Source organism: Callionymus lyra, chromosome 16 (assembly GCF_982586985.1).
Source record: "Callionymus lyra chromosome 16, fCalLyr1.hap1.1, whole genome shotgun sequence".
Classification (NCBI taxonomy): Eukaryota; Metazoa; Chordata; class Actinopteri; order Syngnathiformes; family Callionymidae; genus Callionymus; species Callionymus lyra.
In genome coordinates this window covers 9,127,572-9,155,222 of record NC_141833.1, presented here as the reverse complement: position 1 = coordinate 9,155,222, position 27,651 = coordinate 9,127,572, and the positions used below count along the sequence as shown (strand labels likewise).

General features: G+C 39.8%; 3 protein-coding genes and 1 long non-coding RNA gene across 5 annotated transcripts; 2 read left to right on the top strand and 2 right to left on the bottom strand.

Annotated features, from left to right (window-relative positions):
- Positions 1-1,156: 1,156 nt before the first annotated feature.
- On the top strand, positions 1,157-2,079 carry mrpl34 (mitochondrial ribosomal protein L34). The gene is made up of 2 exons (XM_087812046.1): positions 1,157-1,260; positions 1,644-2,079. Exons 1-2 carry the CDS (start codon positions 1,205-1,207, stop codon positions 1,957-1,959), a joined length of 372 nt encoding a protein of 123 aa, XP_087668172.1. The 5' UTR covers positions 1,157-1,204; the 3' UTR covers positions 1,960-2,079.
- Positions 2,080-4,067: 1,988 nt separating this feature from the next.
- Positions 4,068-6,123, top strand: LOC148063539 (DET1- and DDB1-associated protein 1-like). The gene is made up of 5 exons (XM_087812048.1): positions 4,068-4,299; positions 4,383-4,463; positions 4,532-4,583; positions 5,062-5,123; positions 5,211-6,123. Exons 1-5 carry the CDS (start codon positions 4,291-4,293, stop codon positions 5,304-5,306), a joined length of 300 nt encoding a protein of 99 aa, XP_087668174.1. The 5' UTR covers positions 4,068-4,290; the 3' UTR covers positions 5,307-6,123.
- Positions 6,124-6,478: 355 nt separating this feature from the next.
- On the bottom strand, positions 6,479-27,254 carry ano8a (anoctamin 8a). The gene is made up of 18 exons (XM_087812029.1): positions 26,456-27,254; positions 23,521-23,631; positions 22,628-22,760; positions 20,947-21,085; positions 20,774-20,870; positions 20,475-20,591; positions 20,219-20,346; positions 19,300-19,461; positions 15,760-15,912; positions 14,914-15,040; positions 14,784-14,839; positions 14,617-14,691; positions 13,062-13,544; positions 12,840-13,004; positions 12,585-12,776; positions 9,135-9,266; positions 8,831-8,941; positions 6,479-7,567 (listed from the first exon to the last, which is right to left on the bottom strand). Exons 1-18 carry the CDS (start codon positions 26,646-26,648, stop codon positions 6,959-6,961), a joined length of 3,183 nt encoding a protein of 1,060 aa, XP_087668155.1. The 5' UTR covers positions 26,649-27,254; the 3' UTR covers positions 6,479-6,958.
- Positions 17,164-19,032, bottom strand: LOC148063538 (uncharacterized). 2 transcript variants are annotated; one of them, XR_015713553.1, is made up of 5 exons: positions 18,756-19,032; positions 17,977-18,130; positions 17,824-17,910; positions 17,511-17,660; positions 17,164-17,302 (listed from the first exon to the last, which is right to left on the bottom strand). It is a non-coding gene; the product is annotated as an uncharacterized LOC148063538 (long non-coding RNA). The 2 variants fall into 2 exon arrangements; XR_015713552.1 differs by having other exon boundaries at positions 17,977-19,032.
- Positions 27,255-27,651: the final 397 nt, after the last annotated feature.

Below are 27,651 nucleotides of genomic sequence, written 5' to 3'. Positions count from 1 at the left end.
TGCTGTTGTTCGCATGATGAACCTCCAAGACTCACACAGGTCGACCGTTTTAAGCGTAGAGTTGACCACAGTACGTTTAATTTATTCAAGTTTAAAAACAAAGGTCTGGCATAACTGAGTCTGTGTTCATTTGCTTCTCTTGACCTCTCAGGGTGAGGTTTTTTACTGACACTGAGAACTACTGAGGATGAGGAGGGAGGAGGTAGAAACACATGATGTTGTTATTCATGGACACCTAACTGCACACAAATGTTCCTCTCAAGTGCACAACTAGCTTTTATATGGGTCTCATTGTGATGCAGCTTATATTAATTTAACATTGAGACAATTTGGTAATACATTAAACTAAACATATTTTTTTCCACAACACAACCTGTTAACACACTCTCAACAATAGATGGAAAACACAATTTGCTCTTAGTTATTACTTAAACCTAGTCATGAAATCCTTGAAAATTCCATGTATACAGAATATAAAAATATAATAAAAAAGAGATTAATAAAAGAAAACAAAATAAATAAAACAAAAGAATGTCAAACCAGAATTATATATTACTGACTATATAGAGATGAATAAATGGGCCTTCTTCAGCAATGCCTGGTTCAAAACAAACTGATTTTACTAGTTCAGAAGTGTCTTAAATACAATCTACCTTAACACTCCTGTTTCCCTTCAGTTTCTGCGTACACCCCAGTATCTTTGCATCGGGTCAAAGTGGACCACGTGGAGTACAAGAGCACCCTGCCACCGCATATGTATTTTGGGCTGCCAGGGAGGTCTTTTACCTTGACCCAGAGGCAAAACAAGAGTTAAAAAAATGTTTTAAAACTTTTTCTGTGATCTTTCTATTGACTACCAACAATCAACCACAATGAGTAGAGAAAAAGGTAGAACGATCACACGTCTACATGCATTTAGTTGAGGGTTGTACATACCATAATACATCCTTAGTGGTACATTGTCATTAATTTGTCTTTGACAAATACTGGCTATCTAGTAAATACAGTGTACATTGTTGAAGAATGGTCTTGTAAACAAGTGGACTTTCTGCAATATCTCCACAAGCCAAATGAGGCCGCTAGTGAGCAACCATCTCAGTTTTTCTACAAACAAAGAAGTCGCTACGCGCTCAGCCAATCAGAGCTGCGCATCTAGTGTGACATTCAGGCTTCACATGGTTGTTCACTTTGGCAGTATTTTATAATGAATTGCATAATAAAGTCTTTGTCTCGCCTGCGCGGACTGAGTCATGTCAGCAGGTATGTGTTTCTTCCGAACCTCATTTCAACCATTCGACCTTAAATTGATTAAATGCGTGAAAGCAAAGTTCGCTAACTGTTAGCATTGAAGCTAACTACTCAATGTTAAGATGATACAAAACAGCGATTGACACATTGTTATTCAAGAAAAACAAGTGTTGTGCTTTACAATTGTGCTTTAGCTTTAAATTGCATTAAATGTAATATGACTTACGTGATGTGATGCAGTCCAATCCTGTTAAAATATTGCATTAGCAAACCAAAACACTTACTTAGTTAGTCGAACACAATTTTCTTTTTAATAATGCTGACAAGGCTGGTCTGCAATTCAACGTTCGTGTAATTCAACGTATTCGTACTAAAAATATTTTTGTTTTCTTCAGTTTCCCATCAGGAAATCTGGGATTCTCTGGCTTCTCTCCCCTTCGGTCATTCAGCAGCCTCGTGCCTCGAGCAACATGGGAATCTCCCAACTACAGATGTGGACCTATTGTCTCGCAAGCGGAAGGCAGAGGAGTGTTTCAACAACCGCCTGGCAACTACCAGCAGATTCGAACCAAGAAAAGAGGCACCGAGTATCAGCCCAAGAACATCAAGCGCAAGCGGACCCACGGTTGGATCAAGAGGATCAGCACAAGAACCGGCATCGAAGTGATCCTGCGGCGGATGTTGAAGGGACGGAAGTCTCTTACACATTGAACAATATTGCTGGAAAGAATGACTTTGAATTCCACCCCTTAAACCAAACACATTGGTTAATGAAACTGTTTGATTTGGGTTTGACTCAATAAAACATGATGATGCTGTTAAATATTTTCAGACTGAGTGTGGACTGTTTCAATATAACGTTTGAGAATTTTGCTTGACTTTCAGCGTTATGATGAAATGCACCTTTTTTGACCCGCAGTAGTGAAACATAAGCAGTAACAGCAGCACAGATCACAGAATCATTTACAGAGTATACATAAAAAAAATGCCATGTATTGCACATATTGTAAAATAAATTATGAATCATAATAAAAACAATTCTCAGATTATCAATATATATATACAGTATATATAATATATCACAAGCGAACTACATTATCGCTTCCTTGGATTAAATGTTAAGTTTTAAACAGTTTTTAAGCAAGACAACAGCACAAGCACTGGAGTAGACAGAGGTAGGTTTCAGTCAAACCATAGATGTACTATTTTTATTTAATTCTATTTTTTTAAAGGGCAACCGATGACAAACTCCCGGTCTCCGGACTGACTCACATGTTTCAAATGTTGAAGTCTTCCTCTCCAAGATAAAGTCCCTCATCATGACCATGTTTTGAAGCTCTTACTTTATAAAACCTCCCTTTGCAATCTGGGCGAACGAGAGGATACGAGAGCGAAGTCCATTATAATGTAATAATGGTCTGGACTCCTTCTGGCCAGCAATAATGAAGTCCCGCTTTGTTTATACAAGTCCCTTGGAGGTGGAGAGTTCCGGGGTTTGATTACATGCGCTGACAAATCGATGTTTGACCAATCACAGCAGAGTGGGCGTGGTTATGGTAAACAAGTAAGTAAGTAAGTAAGTAATTTTTATTTGTATAGCGCTTTTCCAGACCATGGTCACAAAGCGCTTAAACAATCAAAACAATACTCAATAAAGTATATACTTTAAAAGTCAAGATAAAACTGATAACACAACAGGAGTTCAAGAAAATCAAGGAAAAGCCTGAACAAATAAAAACGTCTTAAGATGTTTCTTAAAGGAGTCAGTAGATCCATCAAGCGCAAAGAGAGAGGAAGATCGTTCCAAAGCTTAGGAGCAACAGCCTGAAAAGATTTCTCTCCTCTGGTCCTGAACCGTGTGCGTGGAACCATCAGTAGATTCTGATCCACAGACCTCAGAGCCCGAGCTGGGGTGTAAGGCTGGATCTGATCTCTGATGTAAGGAGGAGTCTGACCATGAATAGTTCTGAAAGTAAGAACCAGAATTTTTAAGTTGATCCTGAAAGAAACTGGAAGCCAGTGAAGAGTTCTAAGGATCGGAGAAATGTGAGTTCTTCTACTTGAGCGGGTCAGAATTCTCGCTGCAGAGTTCTGAATCAACTGCAGGCGAGACAGATCCTTCTCGTTAAGACATGAAAATAAACTGTTACAATAGTCCAGACGAGAAGAAACAAACGCATGGATTACAAGCTCCAGATCATGTTGTAACAACATTTTCCTAAGTTTAGAGATTTTTCTCAGTTGAAGGAAACAGTTTCTGGTCAGTTTTCTGCAGTGTTGAACAAGAGACATGTCTTTATCAAACACAACACCCAGGTTTCTCAGGCTCAGTTTGACAGACTGACTTAAGTCAAGTACTGACTCAACCCTGGAATCTTATCATCAGGAGCAATCACCAGAGTTTCAGTTTTGAAACAAAACAGAACAAGATTATATTTCCAGAAAATTAGTGTTTATAGTGGGCGGGGCTTAAGCACATTTTCTAATGTAAATATTTCAATGAAAAGAGAGTATTGTACAAACAGACACACACTGATGATACAATAGAGTCTAACATATATTAAAGTAAGTGTTTAAAATCAGAATAAAAGGGCATTTATCTTGACTTGACTCCTCAGACATTAAACTAAGAGTCCAGTAATCGAAAGTCCCGTTAATCAGCTCTGTTTACATCATGCTGCCTGACTCAACCCGTCTTCCATTGGAAGGTGCGCCCCTTACGTAACAACATTCCATCCAATCAGCGCCGTTCTATTTACTGCCCTGCACATCCCCACCAATCACACGCGTCGGTGTTTGAAAGGTGTCCGCCCCTAAAATAGACAAACAACAAAAATGGAGTTGTGAACTTCCAGAATGTCATCTTTAGAAAAGTAGATTTAAATACCTTTTACTTCCGTGGTTAAGATATTCAGGTGGATTCCACACAGCGCGTTGTACCAGTCGAACCACCACGCTGCTGTCGTCGTTTACAAACGCGACGTGTTTGTGGCTAAAGTTGTTAGCTTCTGCTAGTTAGTTCTTGCTGTTCTCTTCGCTAACATGGAGAAGGTAAGTGATTCACCAGCATTATATGTTGCTCACACGTCTGTCCTATAAAGTCCGTTAAATACCTCCTGATATTTGTGTACCAGGGGGACTTCCTGAGAGGCCTGCCCGTTTACAACAAGAGTAACTTCAGCAAGTTCCATGCAGACTCCGGCTGTAAAGCTACAGTGAGTTACTTTGGTTACTTTAAACCTCCTGGAATCCTCAGATCACTGGTCCACCTCTTATCTTTCAGAACCGCAGACCTACGGTTTATCTCCCAACAAGGGAATACCCATCGCAACAAGGTTAGTGTTTGAATGGGATGATGTAGAGCATTTATTATTTTTGATCTAAATGTTTAAATTAAATTAAATTAATTCATTAACTGACGGTATTACTTATTAAGAGTGTTCCAAGTGAACTATTTTCTTTAATTTTCCTCTAATGCTCCTTCCCAGGTGCAAAACAAATAGACTCAAGGACTCATTCATTCCTCGGGCTATTAGATCTATGTTAGTCTTCGTATGCTTTGTCTATGTTCTTTATCTTTATCTTTAGACCTAGATTGTATCATCTTGTTCTTTCTCTGTATTTCTCTCGTTCTTGTTCTAATTTTATTTTTATTTTTAATTTTTTATGAAAAATGGCTGTATTTTCTGTGGCTAATGGAAAAAAACAATAAAGTTCTAACTTACCTTACCTTATAAAATGTACTTTAAAGTAATTGGAAGTTTCCTATTTTTAATCAGTGTATACTGAGTTCCATCTTCCCGTTTCTCTCAGTTATTGTCACGGAGAAGACGAACATCCTGTTGAGATATCTTCACCAGCAGTGGGACAAGAAAGTAAGGCTTCCTTTTTTTAAAATTCTGTTAGTTAAAATACACGCTCGCTCTATTCCTTGAAATGAACATCTATTATTCCCTTCATAGAATTCGGCAAGAAAGCGAGAGCAGGAGCAGGAAGATGGAGAGAATAATGCGCCGCCCAAAAAAATGGCCAGAACAGAGAGTCGGGAGGATTCATGAAACTCTGATGGTGGCACAGACTGAAAATGGACGGTTAAAAGCACGTTAGATAATTTCAGGGGCATCTCCTTCAACAAGATATATATATGTTTATATCCTTTATTGTTCTTCTGTAGAAGGTTTATGTTTGTATCGTTGGATTTGTTTGACCTTCATGCCGACAACCCCCAACTAAAGTTGAACATTTCTTGTTTACTCTGATTTTATTCACTGGTGTTTAGACTGTTCTGTTCAATAGCACTGATGTTTCCTGTTAGGGAATTGACAAAACACATTCATTGAAAAAAAAAAGAAAAAAGTATGACTGTGAAGCCCTCATTTTGCATTTGCAAATCTTTAAATGTAGTATTTTGTGTCCCAGTCATGCATGTGTGTCGAGCTATTTAACTGCATGTCTCTTTTGGTTTTGGGAAACACTGTACACCATTTCATATTTTGAGTCAATCTAAGAACTGCAACACCTTTAAAAGGAAGTTGATTTATTGTGAATAAAAGATGTTATTGATGGCTGAGGTAGAAGGCAATAAACAGAACTTTGCTTTGTGAATAATAAAAGCTCTGATTCCATAAGAAAAGTGAAAACGGAACCATTCAATACATTTGCCATGTTCATTCATTTTGCGAGTAATATTGTGAAAACATATTTTTGTTTTGAGTAAATTATTATAAATCATTTTTACACATATTTCAATCATCTTTCAACTGATATTGTTTTTTTTTTACAAGACTTATGTTTTAATTGTTATCGCCAAAGAAATTGTTAAAGCATATTTTAGTCGGATGAGGTAAAAAAATAAAAATTGGTTCTGTCTTGTAATGTAAGAGAATAAAATGACACAGATGCTGTAATAAGTATGTGAAAAAATGAGGATGAGTAAAGGAAATAATCTCGTTTTAAGATCATTATCAAGGAAAAAGTAGCTATATATTAATTATTTTATTATTTTTGTGATTACATCCGTATGAAACTCAATGATTTGTAGTTGTTTTTGATGAATGTTTACCTTGTTATCTGCGAAAATATCTTCTCTAACTTCAGATTTTGTCATTTTAAATGACGTATGTCAAAGAATTGTACAACACACATTCACCCCAGACCACAGGCAGAATTCCGCAGGAAGAACCCGTGACACCGTACAAAATAAGCAGCAGTTTTCCGTGTCTAGTGACTCTTTATTATCTGGTCAGTTCCACCAGGTCATTCGCTGTTGATGGTTATTAGTTCAAGTGGTTTATTTGCATTAGAAGTACATTCGCTATTTCATGTAGTAAAATAATTCATTACAAAAATTAAAGTTAAGAAAAATATATTTGATATGGTCACAGTGGATATAATCTATTGCAGAAGAATAAAGTGGCTTCCAAGGTGCTGGGAAACTGAAAAAGAAGAACGTCGTGCACATGAACATGCAAACCAGCTGAAGATGTAAAAGCTGCTACTTGCAGATGTCGAGAAGAGTCTTCGCTCTGATTTTTTTTTTTTTCTTAAAAAGGATACACCTGCAAAGATTCATGCCGTTTGTCGTGATTACAACCGCGAGTCTCGACCGACTGTACATATTTACATGGAAGAAGTGACACATGTGCAAAGAACAGTTGCATCATTATTGGAGCTCCCGTCTGAACATTCACGATGCTCCACATTCACAGGATTATTGACTCTTCTCCGAGTCGGATTGTCTCGTCTCTCCTCTCTCGGACTCGTTGGACGGCAGCTCCTCGTGCGACGTGTTTAGCTCGGCTCTGTTGGTGGTGGCCGGGGCCCCGTTGGCGCACACGACCGTCCCCTCGGACTTGCTGAAACTGAAGAGCTTCCCTGGACTGAAAGTCCTGTTGGGGGATTGGGATTTCTCCTGGCCGCCAGGAGGGGTCGCTGTCGAGCCAGGGGACCCACCAGCAGCAGCCTCCTTCTTCCCCTCGGGTGACTTGAGGAACTTGAGGAACCCCGGCAGTTTGGCCTCTCCTCCGGTCGGGGACTGGGCCGGGGAGCGCGAGGCCCCGGACGAGAACTTCCCCTGCAGAGGGATGATCTGCTTCAGCTTCATCACGTTGTTGTTGCCCAGTAGAGAGCTGGGTCTTTTAGGCTTGTCGCCCGTCTTCCCCCCCGCTCCCTTGTCGTGGTGGTGGTGGCTGTCCGCCTTGTGGTACTCGCTGTCTTGACGCGCCTCGGCCTGAAGCTCGGCCTGCCGGTGGAGCTCCTCGTCCTCCCGTCGGCGCCGCAGCTGCTGCTGGAAGTGCTGCTGCGCCTGGAGCTCGTGTTTCTGGAAGCATTTGGGTCGAGTCAGTCGTTGATGCTTTAAGAAGTAGATAAGCGGGATCGAAATATCACATTTCAAAGGTTTAAACTGGAGTGTTCATTGAAATGTTTATCTTTCAAATATATTTATTTTTATTTTTATTTCTAAACAATTTGGAGCTTATAATCCATTTAGACTATTATAACAGTTTATTTTCGTGTGTCTAAACAAGAAGGAGATGTCTCGCCTGCAGTTAATACAACATTCTTTATATGCTCTAGTAGAAGAACTCACATTTCTCCGATCCTTAAAACTCTTCACTGGCTGCCAGTTTCTTTCAGGATCAATTTAAAAATTCTGGTTCTTACTTTCAGATCTATTCATGGTCAGACTCCTCCTTACATCACTGATCTGATCCAGACTTACACCCCACCCTGGTCTAGATAGGCACTTTACAAATAACTAGTACTTACTTATTTACTATTGAATTATGTAATTAAATAATTTCTATATTGAAAGGTTGAATCCTTTGTTCTTTTTTTTTTCAAAGGAATTTTTTTTTTTTTTTTACACATAGAGTTTGATATTCCAATTCCAATAACTAATTTGAAGCCTTTTAAATAAAAATGTTGGAGTAATTATGGCATGTATAGCACAATATCAAAAGAGCTACTTGATCGTACTTTTAGCCAATCGTGCGACGCGCAGTTGGTCACATGACGACGTAGAAGCGCTCAATCAAGTGGCTCGGTATTGTCGGATGGCACTGCTATGAGTTTAAATGAATACGAAAAATTACATTTAGAAAATGTATTTTTCTGAATTATTGGAATTAAAATATCAAATGACGTGTAAATAAAACTATTTTGAAAATACTAAACGTTTTGAATTCAATTATTTAAAAAATAAAAATAAAATAAACCTTACAATATGCAATGTTTTGAATTCGATTATTCAATAAAAACAAGTTGGGAGCTTTCGATATATAGAAATTATTGAATTACATTTTTCAAAAGAAGTTCAATACTTAAAAAAAAAAAAATTATATTCAAGATGTGTTTAAATTCAACCATTCAATATTCTGTTGGTACTGATCTACTGACATACAGAAGCTACATTTCAAGATCACATCATATACTAAATCACTGTTTAAGGTAAATTAAATTACTGATGACATCCATCCATAAATAGTAGAAAAGAACCATCTTGACCATCAGTCATTGGGACACAGACTAAGGAATATCAAAGCGATGGCCGAGGATCTTTCAAGCTATGACGCCACCATACCTTGAAAGCCTCCCTGCGACGGAACTCAAGCTTGGCCATCTCGTCTGCAACCCAGCCGGGGATGTCAGGGATAGCAACATGGATGATGTACTTTAGGAGAATCGCAAAGTGCTGCGGACCACCAGACCACACGGGGACAGACGCGACACATGTTGTTAGAAGAAAAAAAAAGATCATTTTGTTTTCAAAATGATGCGAAAGGTTCAAAGGGCAGGTAGAAATGTTCACAGGTTCTTTGACAAGAAGGACGAGGAAGAGCAGGCCATGCACACGTAAGAACTTCAACATGTGAGGACGTTCGTACCTCCAGCAGGACGATGGAGATGATGGTCATCTCAGGACTCAACCAAGGGAAGAGACGCTGCAGCTGACCGCACTGACCAATCAGGTAGCAGTTCACAATGATGGCTATCAAGCCCATCGCCTCCATCGCAGTCTGGACGAAGAGCAGAAAAATATGTCTTCATTTAGCATCGACAGGTTGAGTGCGAAGGGGCGACATAGCTCAGATGGTAGAGTGGTTGCCTGCAGTCCAAAACGTTGCAGGTTCAATCCCAGCTCCAGACAAGCTTGTGTCGTTGTGTCCCTGAGCAAGACACTTTACCCTGATTGCTCCTGATGGTGAACTTGGCGCAAGTGTGCAGCCTACTCACATCAGTATGTGTGAATGGTTGAATTTCCCCTCGCGGGACTAATAAGGGATTCTAAAAAAAAAAAGAGAAGGCAACACCCTGGGCGCACCTTTAAGAAATGTGCGGGAAGTTGCATCCTTTTTCAGTGTATTTCATATCATCAGTACTATTTAATTCACATTTTTATTAAATACTTCCATAGAAGATTGACAAACATATGATTATATTCTAAGTCATTTCTTAATTTCAAGGAGTTTATTATGTTTTTTCCTCACTTAGAATAGCAAGAGTTTGATTTAGCATGTTGTTTGAAATATTAAATGTTTTATTTATTTATGTTTATCTATACTATAACATATTATTTAATTTTTAGGTATTTGTATTGTTTTTTGTGGGATAACTTAATTAAAAACAAGTCTTTTTTAACAGGGTTAGTTGGACGGTCACATTCAAAAGCCACTGTATATGACAGGCCTAATTAACTTGTGGCCTTTAAGGCCATTTAGCAACATGGCGACATACATTTAACACAAAACAACATATTTAACAGAGAATGGACAGAAGAAAGATGCAAATGATTGCCGTGTGCCTTTTGTGTCACAATGTCTATATCGTCAACAAGGAGGATAACATGAGGAGATGAGTAGTTTCTATTTCAATACATATGGACAACAACATTTATAACGTTGTGTATATATTTTAGTATTTTTTTGCCCAACCTTAAACTTTCAGGAAATTCGTGGGCGAGTCTATTGATCTATTGAATCTATAGAATCTGGTGATACAATACACATCACGATACAGGGCTAACGCTACATACAATACATTGTGACACTGTAGTAACAAGGATATACAGTGAAGAAAATAAGTATTTGAACACCCTGCTATTTTGCAAGTTCTCCCACTTAGAAATCATGGAGGGGTCTGAAATTTTCATGGTAGGTGCATGTCCACTGTGTGAGAGATAATCTAAAAAGTCCAGAAATCACAATCTATGATTTTTTAACAATTTATTCGTGTGATACAGCTGAAAATAAGTATTTGAACACCTGTCTATCAGCTAGAATTTTGACCCTCAAAGACCTGTTAGTCCACCTTTAAAAGTCCTCCTCCACTCCACTGTATTATCCTGAATCAGATGGACCTGTGTGAGGCTGTTAGCTGCATAAAGACACCTGTCCACCCCATACAATCAGTAAGACCCAAACATTCAGCATGGCTAAGAGCAAAGAGCTGTCCGAAGACACCAGAGACAAAATTGTACAACTCCACAAGGCTGGAAAGGGCTACGGAGAAATTGCCAAGCAGCTTGGTGAAAAAAGGTCCACTGTTGGAGCAATCATTAGAAAATGGAAGAAGCTAAACATGACGGTCAATCTCAATCGGAGTGGAGCCCCATGCAAGATATCACCTCGTGGGGTCTCAATGATGCTAAGAAAGGTGAGGAATCAGCCCAGAACTACACGGCAGGACTTGGTCAATGACCTGAAAAGAGCTGGGACCACCGTTTCCATGGTCACTGTTGGTAATACACTAAGACGTCATGGTTTGAAATCATGCATGGCACGGAAGGTTCCCCTGCTTAAACCAGCACATGTTAAGGCCCGTCTTAAGTTTGCCAATGACCATTTGGATGATCCAGAGGAGTCATGGGAAAAAGTTTTGTGGTCAGATGAGACCAAAATGGACCTTTTTGGTCATAATTCCACTAAGCGTGTTTGGAGGAAGAAGAATGATGCGTACCATCCCAAGAACACCATCCCTACTGTAAAGCATGGGGGTGGTAACATCATGCTTTGGGGGTGTTTTTCTGCTCATGGGACAGGACGACTGTACTGTATTAAGGAGAGGATGACTGCAGCCATGTATTGTGAGATTTTGGGGAACAACCTCTTTCCCTCAGTCAGATCATTGAAGATGAGTCGTGGCTGGATCTTCCAACATGACAATGACCCAAAGCACACAGCCAGGAAAACCAAGGAGTGGCTTCGTAAGAAGCATATCAAGGTTCTGGAGTGGCCTAGCCAGTCTCCAGACCTAAATCCAATTGAAAATCTTTGGAGGAGCTGAAACTCCGTGTTTCTCAGCGACAGCCCAGAAACCTGACTGATCTAGAGAATATCTGTGTGGAGGAGTGGATCCTCCTGCAGTCTGTGCAAACCTGGTGAAGAACTACAGGAAACGTTTGACCTCTGTAATTGCAATCAAAGGCTACTCTACCAAATATTAACGTTGGTGTTCAAATACTTATTTTCAGCTGTATCACACGAATAAATTGTTAAAAAATCATAGATTTTGATTTCTGGATTTTTCTTTTTAGATTATCTCTCACACAGTGGACATGCACCTACCATGAAACTTTCAGACCCCTCCATGATTTCTAAGTGGGAGAACTTGCAAAATAGCAGGGTGTTCAAATACTTATTTTCTTCACTGTATGTGTAGTATTGTCGAGTACTTGACTCTGGTGTTGCAAAAGTTACTGACCACATGACAAAGTCATAACTGCTTTCATTTGTTTTGAAACAAAAACATGTCCAAACATCAGCTTTAAAAGCTGCTTAAGTCAACTGTATCCTCTAATCCTCAGTCATCACCGGGACCTCCAGGGATTTCATTGTTACTTTAGCTGCGGAGGACATGATGACTGCTGCCATGTAGCGGTCGGAAGTTAAATAACATACAATACAATCATGTATGTTCATTGTAAATTTAAAAAAATGGAATAATTGTATTCTACCAACCCTTTTTTTAACTGTTCAAACCTTTATTAACTGTTGGAAAATTGAACCAAACCCTACCCATTATCGATACGGGTGGTAAAGAAGGACACAGACAAAGGGATGAAATAACTATATGATTAAAATAAAGGATTTGAAAGCAAAAAAAAAATCAATACGTTGTTTGTGATTATTAGTATCGTGGGGGGGAATTAAATCGTGATGTATCCGTGTACAGTATATTCTTGCAGAATATCTGGCCCTCAGGATATTTGAGTTAAATACTGCTGGTCTTCAACAAAACAAAATGTCTATATTCACTCTTTATGGATTGATTTTAACATCAGATGTAATAGCGCCTCTAACAGCTAGTAAACACTCCAACAAGGACCTGAGGCTGACCTGCCACTGGCCGATGTTCTCCACCCTCTGTCCGAACGGCCTCTGAAGACCAGTGCAGAGTTTGAGCGCGTCGCTCCGGATCTCGATGATGTTGTTGATGAGCGCGCACATGGCCGCCAGCGGGAAGGCGGACGAGAAGAGAACCACGTAGCCGAACTGGATGAACATCTCCTGGTAGTCCTGGAGTGTGTCCTGCAGCGGTCGAGCGAGATCCTCAGTCGACACATCTTATGGCATGAGTGTCGTTAATCTGACCTCGTACGTCTGCATACAACTCTCTATCTCCGCTTGACTCAGCGTGACCGTCTTCACTTCTTCCGGAGGATCGATCCAGGACTTTTTGTTCTCGCCAAGATCACCGATGTTCCGTCTTCTTGTGTAGAGAGTCTGATTTGAAGACGCTCCAGATTCTCTGCTCTCCTGCAATCACACAAGATGAGATGAACCTTCATGTGTATCTCGGAACATACCACGTACCTGAGTCTCGATGTCACTGTCCTCGTCGCAGCTGTCGAACATGCACGTCCCGTCCATGCCCTCCACCAGAGTGGGACTGTCCTCCAGGAAACTCTCGTCCACCGGCAGAGTTTCTGGGTTGACGTCCTTGTAGTCCACCTTCTCGGTGAAGCTGACTTTGCGGTTCTTGAGGGTGTCGCTCATGTCCCACTCCTCCTCCGACAGCCTGAACCCAGCCTTCAGGTCTCCTCGTCTCCTGGTCTGCAGGTTCCGACCGTCCCTGCCGACCGACATCCCTTTAGGTCCCAGGAAGGAGTAGGCCGTCATGGAGGCCTGAGCCTTCCCTAGAGCCAGACGACCGTATTTCAGCATGATCGCCTGGAGAAGCTCCCACAGGACCTTCGGGGTGAAGACGCCTAGCTTGTTTTGCTCATAGAGATAAGGCTGGAGGACCTCCTTGATGTTCTGAAGGAATTGACGGAAGATCAGAAGTGTAGCTAGCATCTGAGGAGAAGAGAGAAAAACCGTTTTAATCTATCTAAATTGTAATAAAGGTCGATTGCATTAATACGTTTCAAAAACAACTCTGCCGCCATCTAGACGATAAAGCTGGAATTGCATCTTGTTAAACTACATTTTATTTGAATTTAACTTAAACCTGAACTTAACGATGGTTTATCTTAACTTTTGGATTATTCTATTGACTTTCTTAACTACAGGTAATGATGAAAGATGTGACACACTGTAAAGTCTTTATTCACGCAATATTTGTACAATTGTATTTCAACTTTTTTAAAATTCCTATGTATAATAGTAGTTCTGTTTCTTAATCACTTTTTTTTCAAATTAAAACTATAATTATAAAAAGTTTAAGAGGAAATTTAAAAAAAAAAAGGCGAAAAGGCAGAATATATATCAGCTAGACTTTAGACTTTCTTTTATTGTCATTGCACAGAAAACACAGCAGTGAAAATGGAAAAGAAATTTCGTTGCTTGGCAACCGTTAAAAACCACAGCAGAGAGATGTATATATAAAATTTATAAATATAAATATTAATAAGTTAAAAATAGTGCAATATGGTATAAACAGAATAAATAAATAATATTATAAATATTGCATATAATCATTAAAGTATAAATACAAATAAGTTAACAATAGTGCTAATATGTTATAAATAGAATAAATACATAATATTCGAAATAGTGCATAGCTCGACTCATTAATTTATTAATCTCTCTTGAGATTTCCGTCAGGAAATTGGGTAAACTTTGAGAAATTGATATATACATATGTTTATATATTTAAAAGAAAACATTATCATGAATAAAAATATTTTTTAAATAAAATATTGAAAATGATCTGGAGTTTCAGATACCAGGGAACGGCAGAAGAGGAACAAAACCACACAATAAAATGTACAATAAAACTCCTCCACCCGTCAAACTCTACTGTATTTACAAAACAACACCAGCTACTTATCCTGTACAACCCTCACCATATGATGCTTGAATTCATTGCATTATATTACCCACAATCACCCCAAGATACCACTGGATAGAGTTTTATTTGTCTCACCTCCTTCAGTCGCTCCATATCCTTGAGGTAGAAACCAATGTAAAAGAGACTAAGGTATGAGTTGATGAATTCAAACTGTAGAGAAAAAGATTTGTTTATTTGTTGAAATATAAGTGGGAATCGATTGACAGGAAGTGTTAAATCAATCAATTTCGATAGCGACTCACAAAAACCATCTTGATGATGAGATTGTTTTCATAGGCACTCTGCAGTCTGTAATTCTCTAAAAGGACGATATTGTCATTAAATCTTCACCACTTTAAATCAATCGACATGTTGATCTGTAAAGCCTCTCACCCATGACGTTCAGCCAGTAGGCGATCTTCTTATACACTTCATCGCATACGGTCACTGTGACTGCCAGGAGTATTTTTGGGATGAACCTCGTGATGCCCGGCAGCTCCTGGATCTCCATCACCACTTCCTGCATGAATAATTTCAACGTTTTTTTTATCCCTTCTTATCAGGGCTCACATCTATTTATATCTGCTACTGTGAAAAAGTCTAACCTAGTGGCCAAAGACACTACTTCTCTCACTCACTCCACCTGCACCATAAGCCACGCCCACTAGGATCCAGATTCTGGACTCGGCCTCCATTCGCTGCCAGCCTCCGAGGAGAGAAGACATCATCGCCATATCGACAGTCTTTGGAATATTTATTCTGGATGATATATTCGTGGAAGTGCGTCCAAGAAAGTAAGAGAGGCTTTATCTTTACTTAAACTTTGAAAGTTAAAAGTGTTTCGTTACTGTGACGCTGCTTCTGCCCTGAACATGTCAGGACAAAACACAGGACATGTCCTACCGCAAGTCACCGAGCGGCCACTAGATGGCAGCACTGTTAATGTAAACAAATGCCTTCTTTTTGAGTTCTGTGCATCAGTTTGACTAGAAGTGAAACAGAGTTGTGTGTTAAGTTTGCCTTATTTATTTCTTGCTTACTTTTATTTATGTTCAATAATTCGTTTGTTTCCCTTTGTATAGAAAACCCACTGAAACCAGGCGTCACTGTGGAAATAAAGCCTTGGGATTAACGACCTGCTGCTGCGGATATTCATCCTTAGAATTAGCAAATAGTTTAAAGAGGGAGAACCTTCTTTCTCACAGTTATTCTATTACATTTTAATTTGTATTTACAAACCTGCAGCTCCAGACACAGCAGCATGGCGAGGAAGACGAACACCAGACACAGGAGGCAGACGGGGAGACTGACCAGCCACCTGAACACGGCTCTCTTCCAGGGAGGATAGTAGAACTCTTCACAGCCGGTGATGGGGCTGGTTCGCTTCACTCCCTGCACAGATATCACACTTAAAACATTAAAAAAAAACAAAAAAAAACTAGCTAAAACCATATGCCAAACATGTATAAGTTAAACAAAAACATTTTGAATAGAAACATTGATGCCTATTTTCATTTTAAGAATAATGGCAATGATAAATGGACTGTGATGACGTCATAGAAAGCTATTTGCATTGATTTAAACTCTCACATGATGTGATTTAATAACATTTCTACAAAGAAAATGGGATTCAATTGGAAAGGGGAAAAAAAGATGTAGCGCCCAACGTGGGGCTCGAACCCACGACCCTGAGATTAAGAGTCTCATGCTCTACCGACTGAGCTAAAGCTGGCGCACGTTAGTCTGTTAAGGGGGGGGAAGAAGGAAGAGAAGGGGGAGGAAGAAAAAAGAAGAAAAAAGAGGAAAAAAGAGGAAAAAAAGAGAAAAAAAGGAGGGGAAAGGGAAATATTCAGGAAACTGAATTTATCCCATTTTTAGTGATCGTTGTTATGCTATTGACAGTTTTTATCAACTATGGGCATTGTATTTAAATAAAATATGTTGGTTATGTTAAGGGAAGTTGATACATATTCTGCTTTTCTTTCTTGTGATGTGATGAAACATGCAAAACACAAACAGATGTTTCAATATATATATATGTTTAATTTAGTAAAACACACAAGAAAAATTTACACATCAACCCAAAACCAGTAAAAAAACCAAATATTTTATATACAATACATATTATATATATTTTTTTAATATCCTCAAGCCACTTCTCTTTAGGAACAGTCTCAGTCGAAGGGCAGTACATTTTCCCCTGATACTGACTGTGCCCAGTCTCCTTTGTCCTAAACTGCCCACATTTTTTACAGCTGTTGTGCTCCTCCTTGCGGTTCACCCTTCTAACCGGAGCTGGAGCAGGTGCATGTACAGGTGCAGGAGAGGCACAGAGGAAGACTCCTAGAGAGGGCCCACTAAGGGCGGATGGTGTCACTAGGAGCATCCTTGGTTGGGGAAAGGCAGGGCTGCGTGGAGCAGGGCTGGGTGGAGCAAGGCAGGGTGGAGCAGGGCTGCGTGGAGCAGGGCTGGGTGGAGCAGGGCGGGGTGGAGCAGGGCGGGGTGGAGCAGGGCGGGGTGGAGCAGGGCGGGGTGGAGCAGGGCGGGGTGGAGCAGGGCTGCGTGGAGCAGGGCGGGGTGGAGCAGGGCTGCGTGGAGCAGGGCTGCGTGGAGCAGGGCGGGGTGGAGCAGGGCGGGGTGGAGCAGGGCTGCGTGGAGCAGGGCTGCGTGGAGCAGAGCTAGGAAGCTTGGGTGGTGGTGGAGGAGAAGGACTTGGGCTGCGGCTCACTAAATTAGGCTTTAGTAGAGCTGACTTGGACCCTCCAAAGCGAGACTTTGTGAACTACAAAAAGAAAAAAATGTATTAGATCATGATTGATGCTCCATACAATTTCACAAGTGTTGTGTCTAACTGTGGGCAGAGATAAAGAAACCAGATGCATGTATTATAGGTGTGTAACTATATTATTATGAATGGGTGTTTGACATTTGTTAGACTTCAAGACCATAATGATAAGAGCACAATGAAATAAAAAAAGACTATTATTCACCATCGATAAACTGGGAGGAGGTCTCAAGAATGACCGTGGCGTCGCCAAAGCCTCAGTCTGTGAGGGCCCGGTTCCTTCTCTTGATGTCCCAGCTGCTACTGCTGTTGAGGTGGTAGCATGGGACACCGATGTTGTTGTTGCAGGGCCCGACTGGATTGACAACAGCAATAATGTAGCATTAGGACAGCAATGTTATAGTGTTATAACATAACATAATGCTGAGAGTAACTAATATTCGACACATGGCCGTCATGCTGATGTTCAGCTCACAATGTAATCTCATGTGTTTATGTTATATGAATAAAAAGATTACTTTAGAGGCGTGAAAGCCACAAGAGCAGGCAGTGGATCCTCCGAACAGGACAGTTTGTCCACGGGTCTGCAAAGGGCACTTCTCAATCTGAGGAGATATTTTGGCGTTATTTACTCACAGTTTATAAGTATTTACGAATGTATAATTTTTTACCTTCTGATAGAGGTCATGCCACTTCCGCTGCCGTGGAGCTGGTCTGTTGCCTGCTCCAGAGGGCCAGACGCCTGTATTGGCAAAGGCCTTCCTTCAACCTGGCCATCCATTCACCATCCCCCATGGGCTTGTGGGACTTTGGTCTAGCACTCATCTGTTGTGGAAGTAATAAAGTTAAATTAAATCCCCAAATTTCTCATTTTTATTAAGCAAAAAGAAGTGAATTATAATATATTATAATTTCTAAGGCTGCATGCTTTGTAAAACGTGTAGAACTCTGTTTAAAAACGTGTAAAACTCTGTTTAAAAACAATAAACTCTGTTTAAAAACAATAAATTCTGTTTGTAAAACACCCCAATAACTGTAGAAAAACGAAAACACAATGCCTATTCTTACCATGGAAATGTTAAACATAATATTTTATTTTATTTTTTAATTTTATTCGACTTTAAATCATTAAACTCTTGTAAGATAACTGCTCCTTGCGCGTAATTGTTATTAACGGGAGACAAGAAACAAAGCCCTACTTCGACGGGCAAAAACACAGACAAAAAATAGATTATTTGTTATAAAAGTTAGAAATATTTTTCTGGTTAAATTACTGACATGTATTTAAAGCGGATTTCATTCATACATTAAAGCTAACGTGGGTAGTGACAAATATTTTGAAAAGTAGTGTGTTATAACTAGCGTTGCATGCACGACATTTTATGCAAGAAAATAAACATAAAATGTTATTTACATGGCTAGATAGTAATCCTTAATATTAAAAACTTACCTTCTCAATGTAACAGTCTGCAATCGCTCCTTGTGACGCAAATGAAGTAGCGAGGGAGGGGGTCGGTAGATGAGCAAGTTCATGCGCGCGCAGGGGGGGAGGGTTTAGCGCCTGTGATTGGTCAGGCTCACTCGAGCCCCCTCTGCTTCATGATTGGTTTTCGCTTAAAGGAACTCTGTTACACGATTGGTCGAGCTGAGAGCACCTCTGCTTCATGATTGGTTTTTCACTTAAAGGAACTCTGTTACACGATTGGTCGAGAGAAGACAGTCTGACGTGCGATGGGTAGAGCTAGCCGGGCTGACGAGGCCATGCAGTTCATACCTCACTAAGAACGTGGCTACACGGGTCGCTGTTTATTCATTTAGTCACACAATTGCAACACAACGTGTAGTTTTATCTCATAACACAAACAACTAGTGCTGCAGCTCCGCGTGCACACGCTCCATGAATGAGACACACACGTTGCTGCATTGCAGTACCGCACGTCGCCACACGTCGTTTTTTTTTCCACAGCAAAAAAAACGTGACACGTGACACCTACCCTGAACTGTGGCCGCGGCTCCTCCAGGGACTCGGCCGGGGTGTCCAGGGTCCCCCACTTGTAGGCCAGCTCTGCCTCGCGTCTCTTCCAGCGTTCCAGGAACAGCGTGGCCCACACCACGTTGAAGAGCGCAAACACAACACAGCAGATGTCCTGACTGGTCTGGAGCACCAGGAGTAGTGATGGCAGGATTGTAAGAACAACAATAAAAAACGATTAATAATCTCGTTAGTGTTCAGTAACAGACAAAAGTTTAGTGATACATAGCATTTCAAACATTTAGATACGTATATGTCAGAAATATGTAGGATTTGTGATCAGATTTAAGGTTAAAAGTTATGTTGTGCACCTTTATTTTGGTTAATGCAAGTTTATATCCCATAGTTAAAAAAAAATGTTTTGCACCTTTACTTTTGTCTATCATCTTTTTCTGAAGCCTTATGTTAAACATATAGTATACAAGGAAGAAAACAAATATGTTATAAACCAAAAAATTCACAGAATTAAAATTTAAAAAAAGCGCCTGTTTTAAGGTTAATGCAACCTTTACATCACATAGGTAATAAAACTATATGATGGAGCAGATAAGTGGGTAAGCAAGTAATGGTTGAAGCGCCTTTTCCAGACCAGGGTCACAAAGCACCTGAACCAATTAAAAGCAATACACGGTTAAAAGTTTAGTTTAAAAACGACCATAATAAGATGACATGCCTTTCAATAAATACATAAATAAAAATCATCATTTGTAATGGTTGTTATTCCCTCAAATTGCATGCAGCCAATGAGGTATTTGGTTTATTTTGTAGTACTTTGTACAGTTAATTTTTCATCATGTGCATGTAGCCTTTGTGTTATTTTGATAATAATTAACTTCGACTAATCTTTAAAGATTCAAGCTTCAAGGGATGAATGTTCACACCTGGTCAGCTTCTGCTAGTATCCAGAGCAGGAAGCCGATGACGGCTGGATACAGCATGGAGTTGGTGTAGAAGCCCAGCCAGGCAAAGTACATCCCGATTTTAACTCCAAAATAGTCATAGATGTCGTCTGTTACAGGAAGAAAAAAACAAAACAAGATAGAAACATATACATTTAAAAAAAATCATAATTTCTATGCAACATACTTCAGTCAATAACGCTGATGTTTGTTTAGTCTTAAACAGATTCTTTCTTACCTAAGGGCTGCCTTTCACAAACAGCCTGAACCCATGATGTCATCAGCTGATTCAGGATCCTCTGCTCATGGAGCGGGAACATCTGATGGATCACGCCTCGAGCCACCAACTCCGGAACTGTAACAAGAAAGAATGCTGAGATTCACAGGGAACACATGGCCGACACGACCAAAACAATGAGAAGAGTGAAGATCAAATCTTGCTTGGGAATGTCTTGGAATCCTCACAGAGGACCAACTTGCTTGAGGTCAATTGATTGACATGTGAGTGTGACCAGGTGGATCATTTTAGTAACCTACTGATTGGCTGTCCCTCCAGGAAGTGAATATTGTGAAGCACCTCCCCCTGTTTGGCTCTCAGGTTGTCGAGCCAGTACTTGATGATGCTCTGACGCTCCTGCAGATACAGCGAGGAGGTTGAGAAGATCCTTGGAAGTATCTCAGCGTCTCCTCTGTGCTCGCGACCTTCTCACCTGTGACGTGAAGAAGCAGAGCTCGCTCTCGATGTTGTCGTAGATGTTGTCCTCCTCGCAGGAGAAGCGCCGCATCCCGCCGCCGAACTGCGGCTTGACGGCTTTGTGCATGCTCATCTGCTCGGCCCCGCGCAGCAAGCTGGGGGTCAAGGGCGCGGGATTAAAGTCGAACTACAGATGTTTGGATTAAAGCGTATTAGGGGCTTGCGGGATCGCAAACCAAAATCTCAGAGTCACATTTGGGATGAGTGGCGAAAAAAAAAAAGACGGATCATGTGCGAACACAAGATTGAAGATTGTTAACATTAGATGAACTCGTTGTTCATATCGCACCTTGATATGTTTAAATAAGACTTTCAAATCATGAAAACCTCCTTGAAATGAAGTACAGTTTACGACAACTCAACCGTGTTTAACCCTTCTTTGGTCTCTGGGTCAAGGTGACCCAGTGGCCCCAAAACAAATGCGTCCCTTGTGTTGTCTCAGGGTCAAGGTGAACCTCCAGTTGTGACCCAGAATGTTAATAAAAAACATGATAATAATAGTTAAAACATCATAATTACACACATTCACAGCAGTGGTTTTGAGAACAGACTCAAATAAGAACTGTATATATCAAGGGTATCAAACTAAATTACACAATGAGACACAGTTTGCAGGCTTGAAAAAATCTCCATAAACCAAACCTGTCTTTCACAGGAGTCTGATGGCGATATTGTCCTTTGAATTCTTGGAGGCTTTATCGATCAATTTATGTGTTTCAATTCCAAACAGTCCCATCAAATTCCTTTCCTATTAACAGTTAGACTGCTGTAGGTTGCGATATAAACATGCTGACTACAATCCTGTATCACAGATATCAAGTCCTGGATGAATGAAAACTTCTTTTTACTGAACTTAGACAAAACCTGAGGTTCTACTAGTTGATCCACAACATCTTAGAATATCCCTTACTTATTATAACTGACTCGCTGCAACACCAAAAATAATTAGTGTGTTAGCTTACCATGAATCTCCAAGTGTAGATATGGAGATATATAGCATATTTGATAAAGCCTATAGTTAGGACTGATTCAGTTTTAGTCATGCTGTTAGACCTTTGGATTGCTGGAGAAGTTCTTTACACACAGAGCGAGTCTGGTTCTGCTCGAGATCTTCTACCTGTTTAAAGGAATGTGTTCCTCGCTACGGTCGCCAAAAGCTTGCTTATTATTATTTGCTTTTCTCCGCCCTGTAGTTAAGTTTAAACTATAGTACCCTGAGGCTGTTATGAATTGATAACAACGTTAACATCAATATACTTTGAACCATCCATCCATGAGGCCAAATGAAATGACTTGCGTGCCAGATTGAACCTTGATTTAGACAAAAAGCAGAAATCATTCGGCCTCCTCGCCTTCTACATTTTTAACTCCCTAGATCTGCAGCTGTTTGAACCATTTTGCAGACAGCTTTGAGTCTAAATGTAATACCTGATTCTGCTTTGTAGACTCGAAGCTAAATATAGAAACTCACGCACACCTGCTACATCTTTGTCACGAAAACCAAGTTGCGATTGTTAATCTTGATCTTAAGAATGGGTTACACAACAGTCACTCTCTGCCCACTCGCTGTGTTCAAGCAGAAATACAAACATAGTAACACACTCACACCCACACACACACACAGGCTCTGGTCTTACTTCTCGAACGTGGTGGTGATGAAGAAAGCATGGGCCTGGGTGTGTTTGTGCTGGCGGACTTGTATGCTGACTTGTGGGATCCCGACACGGATCTGGTTCAGGAGCCACAGCAGGGTGTGATCGTCTGTTGTATCTGAGGACAATGTTTGAGACAATATTTGAACACAACATACGGAACATGTATTCTTCCCGACAGCAGGCCGCGGTAGTTTCAGGTCAGTCGGGTCGCTTGAGGGGAGTTGAAGGATTAATCATAGTAAACGTTTATCATGTATGTATTTATACTATTTATGACATATTGCACTATTTTTAACTTATTTATATTTATACTTTTATATATAGTAATTGTTATATGCAATATTTAAAACGTTATTTATTCTGTTTATACTATATTGCACTATTTTTAACTTATTAATATTAATATTTATAATATTTATATATACATCTCTCTGCTGTGTTTTTTAACGGTTGCCAAGCAACGAAATTTCGTTGCCAGTTTCACTGCTGTGTTTCCTGTGCAATGACAATAAAAGAAAAGTCTAAAGTCTAGTCTATTAAACTTGCCAGTTTTTATTACTTGGATTTAGCAAATAACCATCTGGATCCAGAAATAATTTGAAGTATACTCAGATAGAGCTTCAGCATGAGCTCCCGTTTTTACTTTTTTGGGGAGTTTCGGAACACTACTTCCTCCTGATATCAACAATATTTCAAGTGCTAAATAAGTATTAATTAGTATAGATGCGAAAATGAACCAAAATATAGATGGTAATGAGCAGATTTTGATTTTCCTCAAAGACGGAGAGCAGAGTCGCGGAACATCACTTTGCAAACGTCATCCTGTCTCGTGGTGATTGACTGTTTTCTACCGAAAAGTTTCTTAATTGCCGCACCTGGAAATGTCATCAGGATATCACAGTTTTCTGTCGGCACCATCTTCAGCCAGGACTTCCTCGACATGATGTAGTGTCTGGCCTGTAGCAGTCGCTTTCCGAATAATTTATCTGAAAGAAACAGGAGAGCTAATTAACTCAAGAGAAAATGAAAGTACATGTATTTTCCAATATAGAGAAAGTCGATGTCATATCTGTCATACACTCCAGTTAATTAACAGAACATGGACACAATTGTTTCTATGGAGGTGACCACTGCTGTTTCTACTTCCATCTTCTGTCACGTAAATCTCTCTGAACGCTTATCTCTGTGAGGAACAAGGAGATATTTCTCTCCTAAAATCTTCCCTCTGCAGATTCTGCTCAGTCACTCAAAGCGGCTTAAATTAGAAACCTCTGAAGTCCACTGACTCTTTCTAAAGGTTTCGTGTCATGACGGTGGTCAAGGATGACAAATGGTTGGAATGCAGAACAATTTGGATGATACAAAAACAAAAGTTATTTTCAGTCACCAAATGGAATGACTCACTTCATATTCATCCTGATACTCTCTCCTTACGATCAATATTTATTAAGTCTAAGGCTGGAGTTTCAAACTCCATTGGCCACAATGTTTACCACCAAGTGGGTCACAGGCTAAACAAAATGTACCTTATATTTGTTGATCCTCCTCTAAAAATAGACCAAACAGATACAATTCAAATTCGATGACATGCAATATAAAGCGAGCGGATGTTTCGAGGGGGGAAGTCACGAGATTTACCATCACAAACTAACCGAGCAGATACCAGACCTGGTTTCCTGTGCTTCAAAAAGAACCTCAGTGAGACAGTGAAAGATTTCTGAACACAATATTTGACATTGTAAATAAAAAAGAAACAGACTTATTGCAACAGTGGACTGAAATGCTTATGTTTCTAAGAAGGATTCATCTTTGCACTTCAATGAGCATTCTGAATAAAACAAGTTAATCCCTTAAAATATTTCTACAATGGATACATCAGCTGCTGTAATATGCAGGAATTTAGAAGCTATTTTATTTTAATTGTTTTGTTTTCTGCAGAGGAATCTTTATTGATTGACACTTTACACTATGTTCCTCACAAAATAGTTCATAGTATGTTGTTACAGCAACTTGTTTGGCAGTTGTTATTTTTTGCAGGTTAAAGAAAGCAAGAAACAAAGGTTGCAATTCAACTGTATTTTTCTTTAGTTTCTCAAAACGCTGGTAAACATTTAAACAACTTCCATATGTAATTGTTTTTACATTTTATTCCAAACATGACAACATTGAACCACAGCCCTGCTTTACATGATTGAGTTTCCCACAACTTCAGTCTGAAATAATAGTGTTTTGAACTAGAAAGAAGAAGTATTTTCTACTAGTAAGAGTGTAAAAAAAAGATTATTATACTTTTTACTGTTGTTTTAAAATATACATCTTAGATTTGATCAGATCAAAGAATGTTTAACTAATATAAAATAGACACTAAATAGTTGTTTCAATGGAAACAAATACAGATTTTAAATCTCTAAAAACTTAAAATACCAAAAAGGTAATTCATATTTAAATGTAAAGCTAGTCTACATTATTAAATTGTATGAGCACTACCTCTATCACTACTACTAAAGTGACTCTACACGAAAGACCTAAAATAAATAAATAAAACCCTAAATTAAAGCAATATATTACTTTAATATGGTTACACTTTTAAATCAATAATAAAAGATGATCATTTAACCTGAAGTTGCAAGAATCTAAGTAGGTAGTTTCTTGTTCTATTGGTGGTAACAACGACAGGAACATATTTTTTCAGTTGACCTAAGTTTTTTCAAATCATTTTATCATCATATTAATTCATTATTTCATTTTCAACCACTTATATCCTAATGCCGGGGTGGGAAATTTAAATTCTTCAAGGGCCACATTAAATTCTGTGAATGTTCTTAGGGGCCGTCAAGCAAAAGGAAAGACAAAAAAATCCCTAAAAGAAAAGTACATTTGTCATTAGGCCGTGACATTTATTAAGCTAAATAAGCTGCAATTGTATTCTTGTATATATAAATTTTCTTCAAAACATTTATTCAACTAACTTAAAAAAAAATGTTTTGAGGGATTAATATATACTCGAAAAATTATGTGTTATGTGAAAATGTAAATTAATGATAAATACAAAATACATTTGTTAATGCAATAAAACCATTTATAAAAGATCATACTTTGACACAACAAGGGCCGCATAAATACAGTCAAACTTACTGTCTCCTAAAAAAGATCTACAATTTTGTTGATATACTTGTTTATGTAACGCTCTACTCAACGGTACGATCGGGTGATGGTACATCAAGTATTGTTGTGATTCTTTTCACCTGGCAACGTTTCGAGATGAGATTTCTTGTTCCAGAAACGAAATGAGCAGTTGAGGATGATGATGATGAAGATGATGAAGATGATGATGATGAAGATGATGATGATGATGATGATGATGATGATGAAGATGAAGATGAAGATGAAGATGATGAAGAAGATGATGATAGATCTAATAAGGTCTGCACACCCATGACTCAGCTCAGCCCTTTCTACACTCAGTTGTCAGACCCAGATGGTACCTGGGACACTTGAATGAAGTAGACTCCGGACAGCCCTCTAGAGTGTTTACATGCATCTCCCCCTGAAACGAGCCTCTTCTCCCACTGACACAATATTTACTCATCCCTGTGGAAACTCCTGCAGGCTGTAACCAAACAAGGTGCTGTCACCTGATCATGCATTCCGTCCTGCGAGCTGCACCTGTGGACCAGGTCCTCCTTGCAGGCCCCGGAATGCGGAATCCGAACTCGAAACCGGATCGGATTTATCGGAGTGCATCCCATATTATGTAAACGGTTCTTCCTGCTTAATCCAAACCTGGATCATCGTGCTGTGGTCACTCACCCAACACCCCAGTAGCGGCGGGGAGATGCTGCTGCTGCTGCTGGTGGTGCTGGTTCTGGTCCGTGATTCTGTCCCGCTCGCTCGCCATCGTCGTCCTCTCCGCCTTCTCCATCCTCTCCGTCCTCCCGCCGCCGTCGTCTGCGGAGCCGCTGCTGCTGCTGCTTCCCGCGGCGTCGCTGTCAGACGCCTGCATGCCGCTTCACGCGCACATCGACACGCACGCGCACGCTCTCTCTCACACACGCACACTCGCACACGCGAGGCTGCAGGTGAAGGGAACCCCCGGTGTGTGTGTGTGTGTGTGTGCGTGGTCATGGGATTTGAAACATGCGTCGCGCACACGTCGTGCTCGTGCTCGTGACGACACCTGCTGGTCCCGCCACAGGTTAGCATGTTAGCTTGAAACTAACTAGCGGCTAATTATGTTGCTAACGAAAGTGAAGTTATTTATTTTTCCTCAGTTAATTATTCCAAAACCAAAGACACCAATAAAAATCCCAAATTTCCGATACAAAGTATCTTTTAAGTAACACACACACATATATATATATATATATATATATATATATATATCACGTAAAGAAAAAGCTCTGTCTATAGCGTCTTCAACAAGATTTTTGTTGCTAGCTTTTCATTTGTTTATTCCGAGCTTCTGGTGAACATCTGGATGAATCAAACATTTATTTTTAACATCAAACGACTCACTTGCGTTGAAGTCTTAGCGCTATACAAATAAAAATTACTTACTTACTTCCTCTCCATTATACAGTCACTCATCACGACCTTGTTTTGAACTTATCACCTCATAAAGTTCTTCTCAGGATGAAAGGTTACGACGGCGGAGTCCATTACGATGTAATAACCGTCTTCACTAAGCTTTGTTCATACGAAGAGTCCCGCGGAGGCGGAGACTTCCAGGATGAATGACGTGCGGTGACAAACCTCAATTTTTGACCAATCACAGTGAAGGGGGTGTGGTTATGATAAACAAGATTTCATCCTTAGAAAAGTGTTTTCAGTGGGCGGAGCTTAAGTGCATTTTCTTATATACATACTGTAGTTGAATGAAAAGAGAGTTTTGTACACATACTGATGAGTACAATCGAGGTGCAACATCTATTTACGACACACTTTAATCAACACATCAGTTACCATCTGGATCCAATAATAATTTGAAGTATACTCAGATGGAGCTT

Bases quoted from the DNA above. Each gene is read 5' to 3' on its own strand.
- mrpl34 (XM_087812046.1), top strand. From the start codon at position 1,205: ATGAATTGCATAATAAAGTCTTTGTCTCGCCTGCGCGGACTGAGTCAT. The intron at 1,261-1,643 runs GTATGTGTTTCT...TGTTTTCTTCAG, and splicing joins GGACTGAGTCATGTCAGCAG to TTTCCCATCAGGAAATCTGG.
- ano8a (XM_087812029.1), bottom strand. From the start codon at position 26,648: ATGCAGGCGTCTGACAGCGACGCCGCGGGAAGCAGCAGCAGCAGCGGC. The intron at 21,086-22,627 runs GTAAGACCAGAG...CTTGACCCCCAG, and splicing joins ATCACCACCACGTTCGAGAA to CTTGCTGCGCGGGGCCGAGC. The intron at 7,568-8,830 runs GTATGGTGGCGT...AAATGCTTCCAG, and splicing joins GTCGCAGGGAGGCTTTCAAG to AAACACGAGCTCCAGGCGCA.
- LOC148063539 (XM_087812048.1), top strand. The intron at 4,584-5,061 runs GTTAGTGTTTGA...CGTTTCTCTCAG, and splicing joins GGAATACCCATCGCAACAAG to TTATTGTCACGGAGAAGACG. The intron at 5,124-5,210 runs GTAAGGCTTCCT...TTCCCTTCATAG, and splicing joins ACCAGCAGTGGGACAAGAAA to AATTCGGCAAGAAAGCGAGA.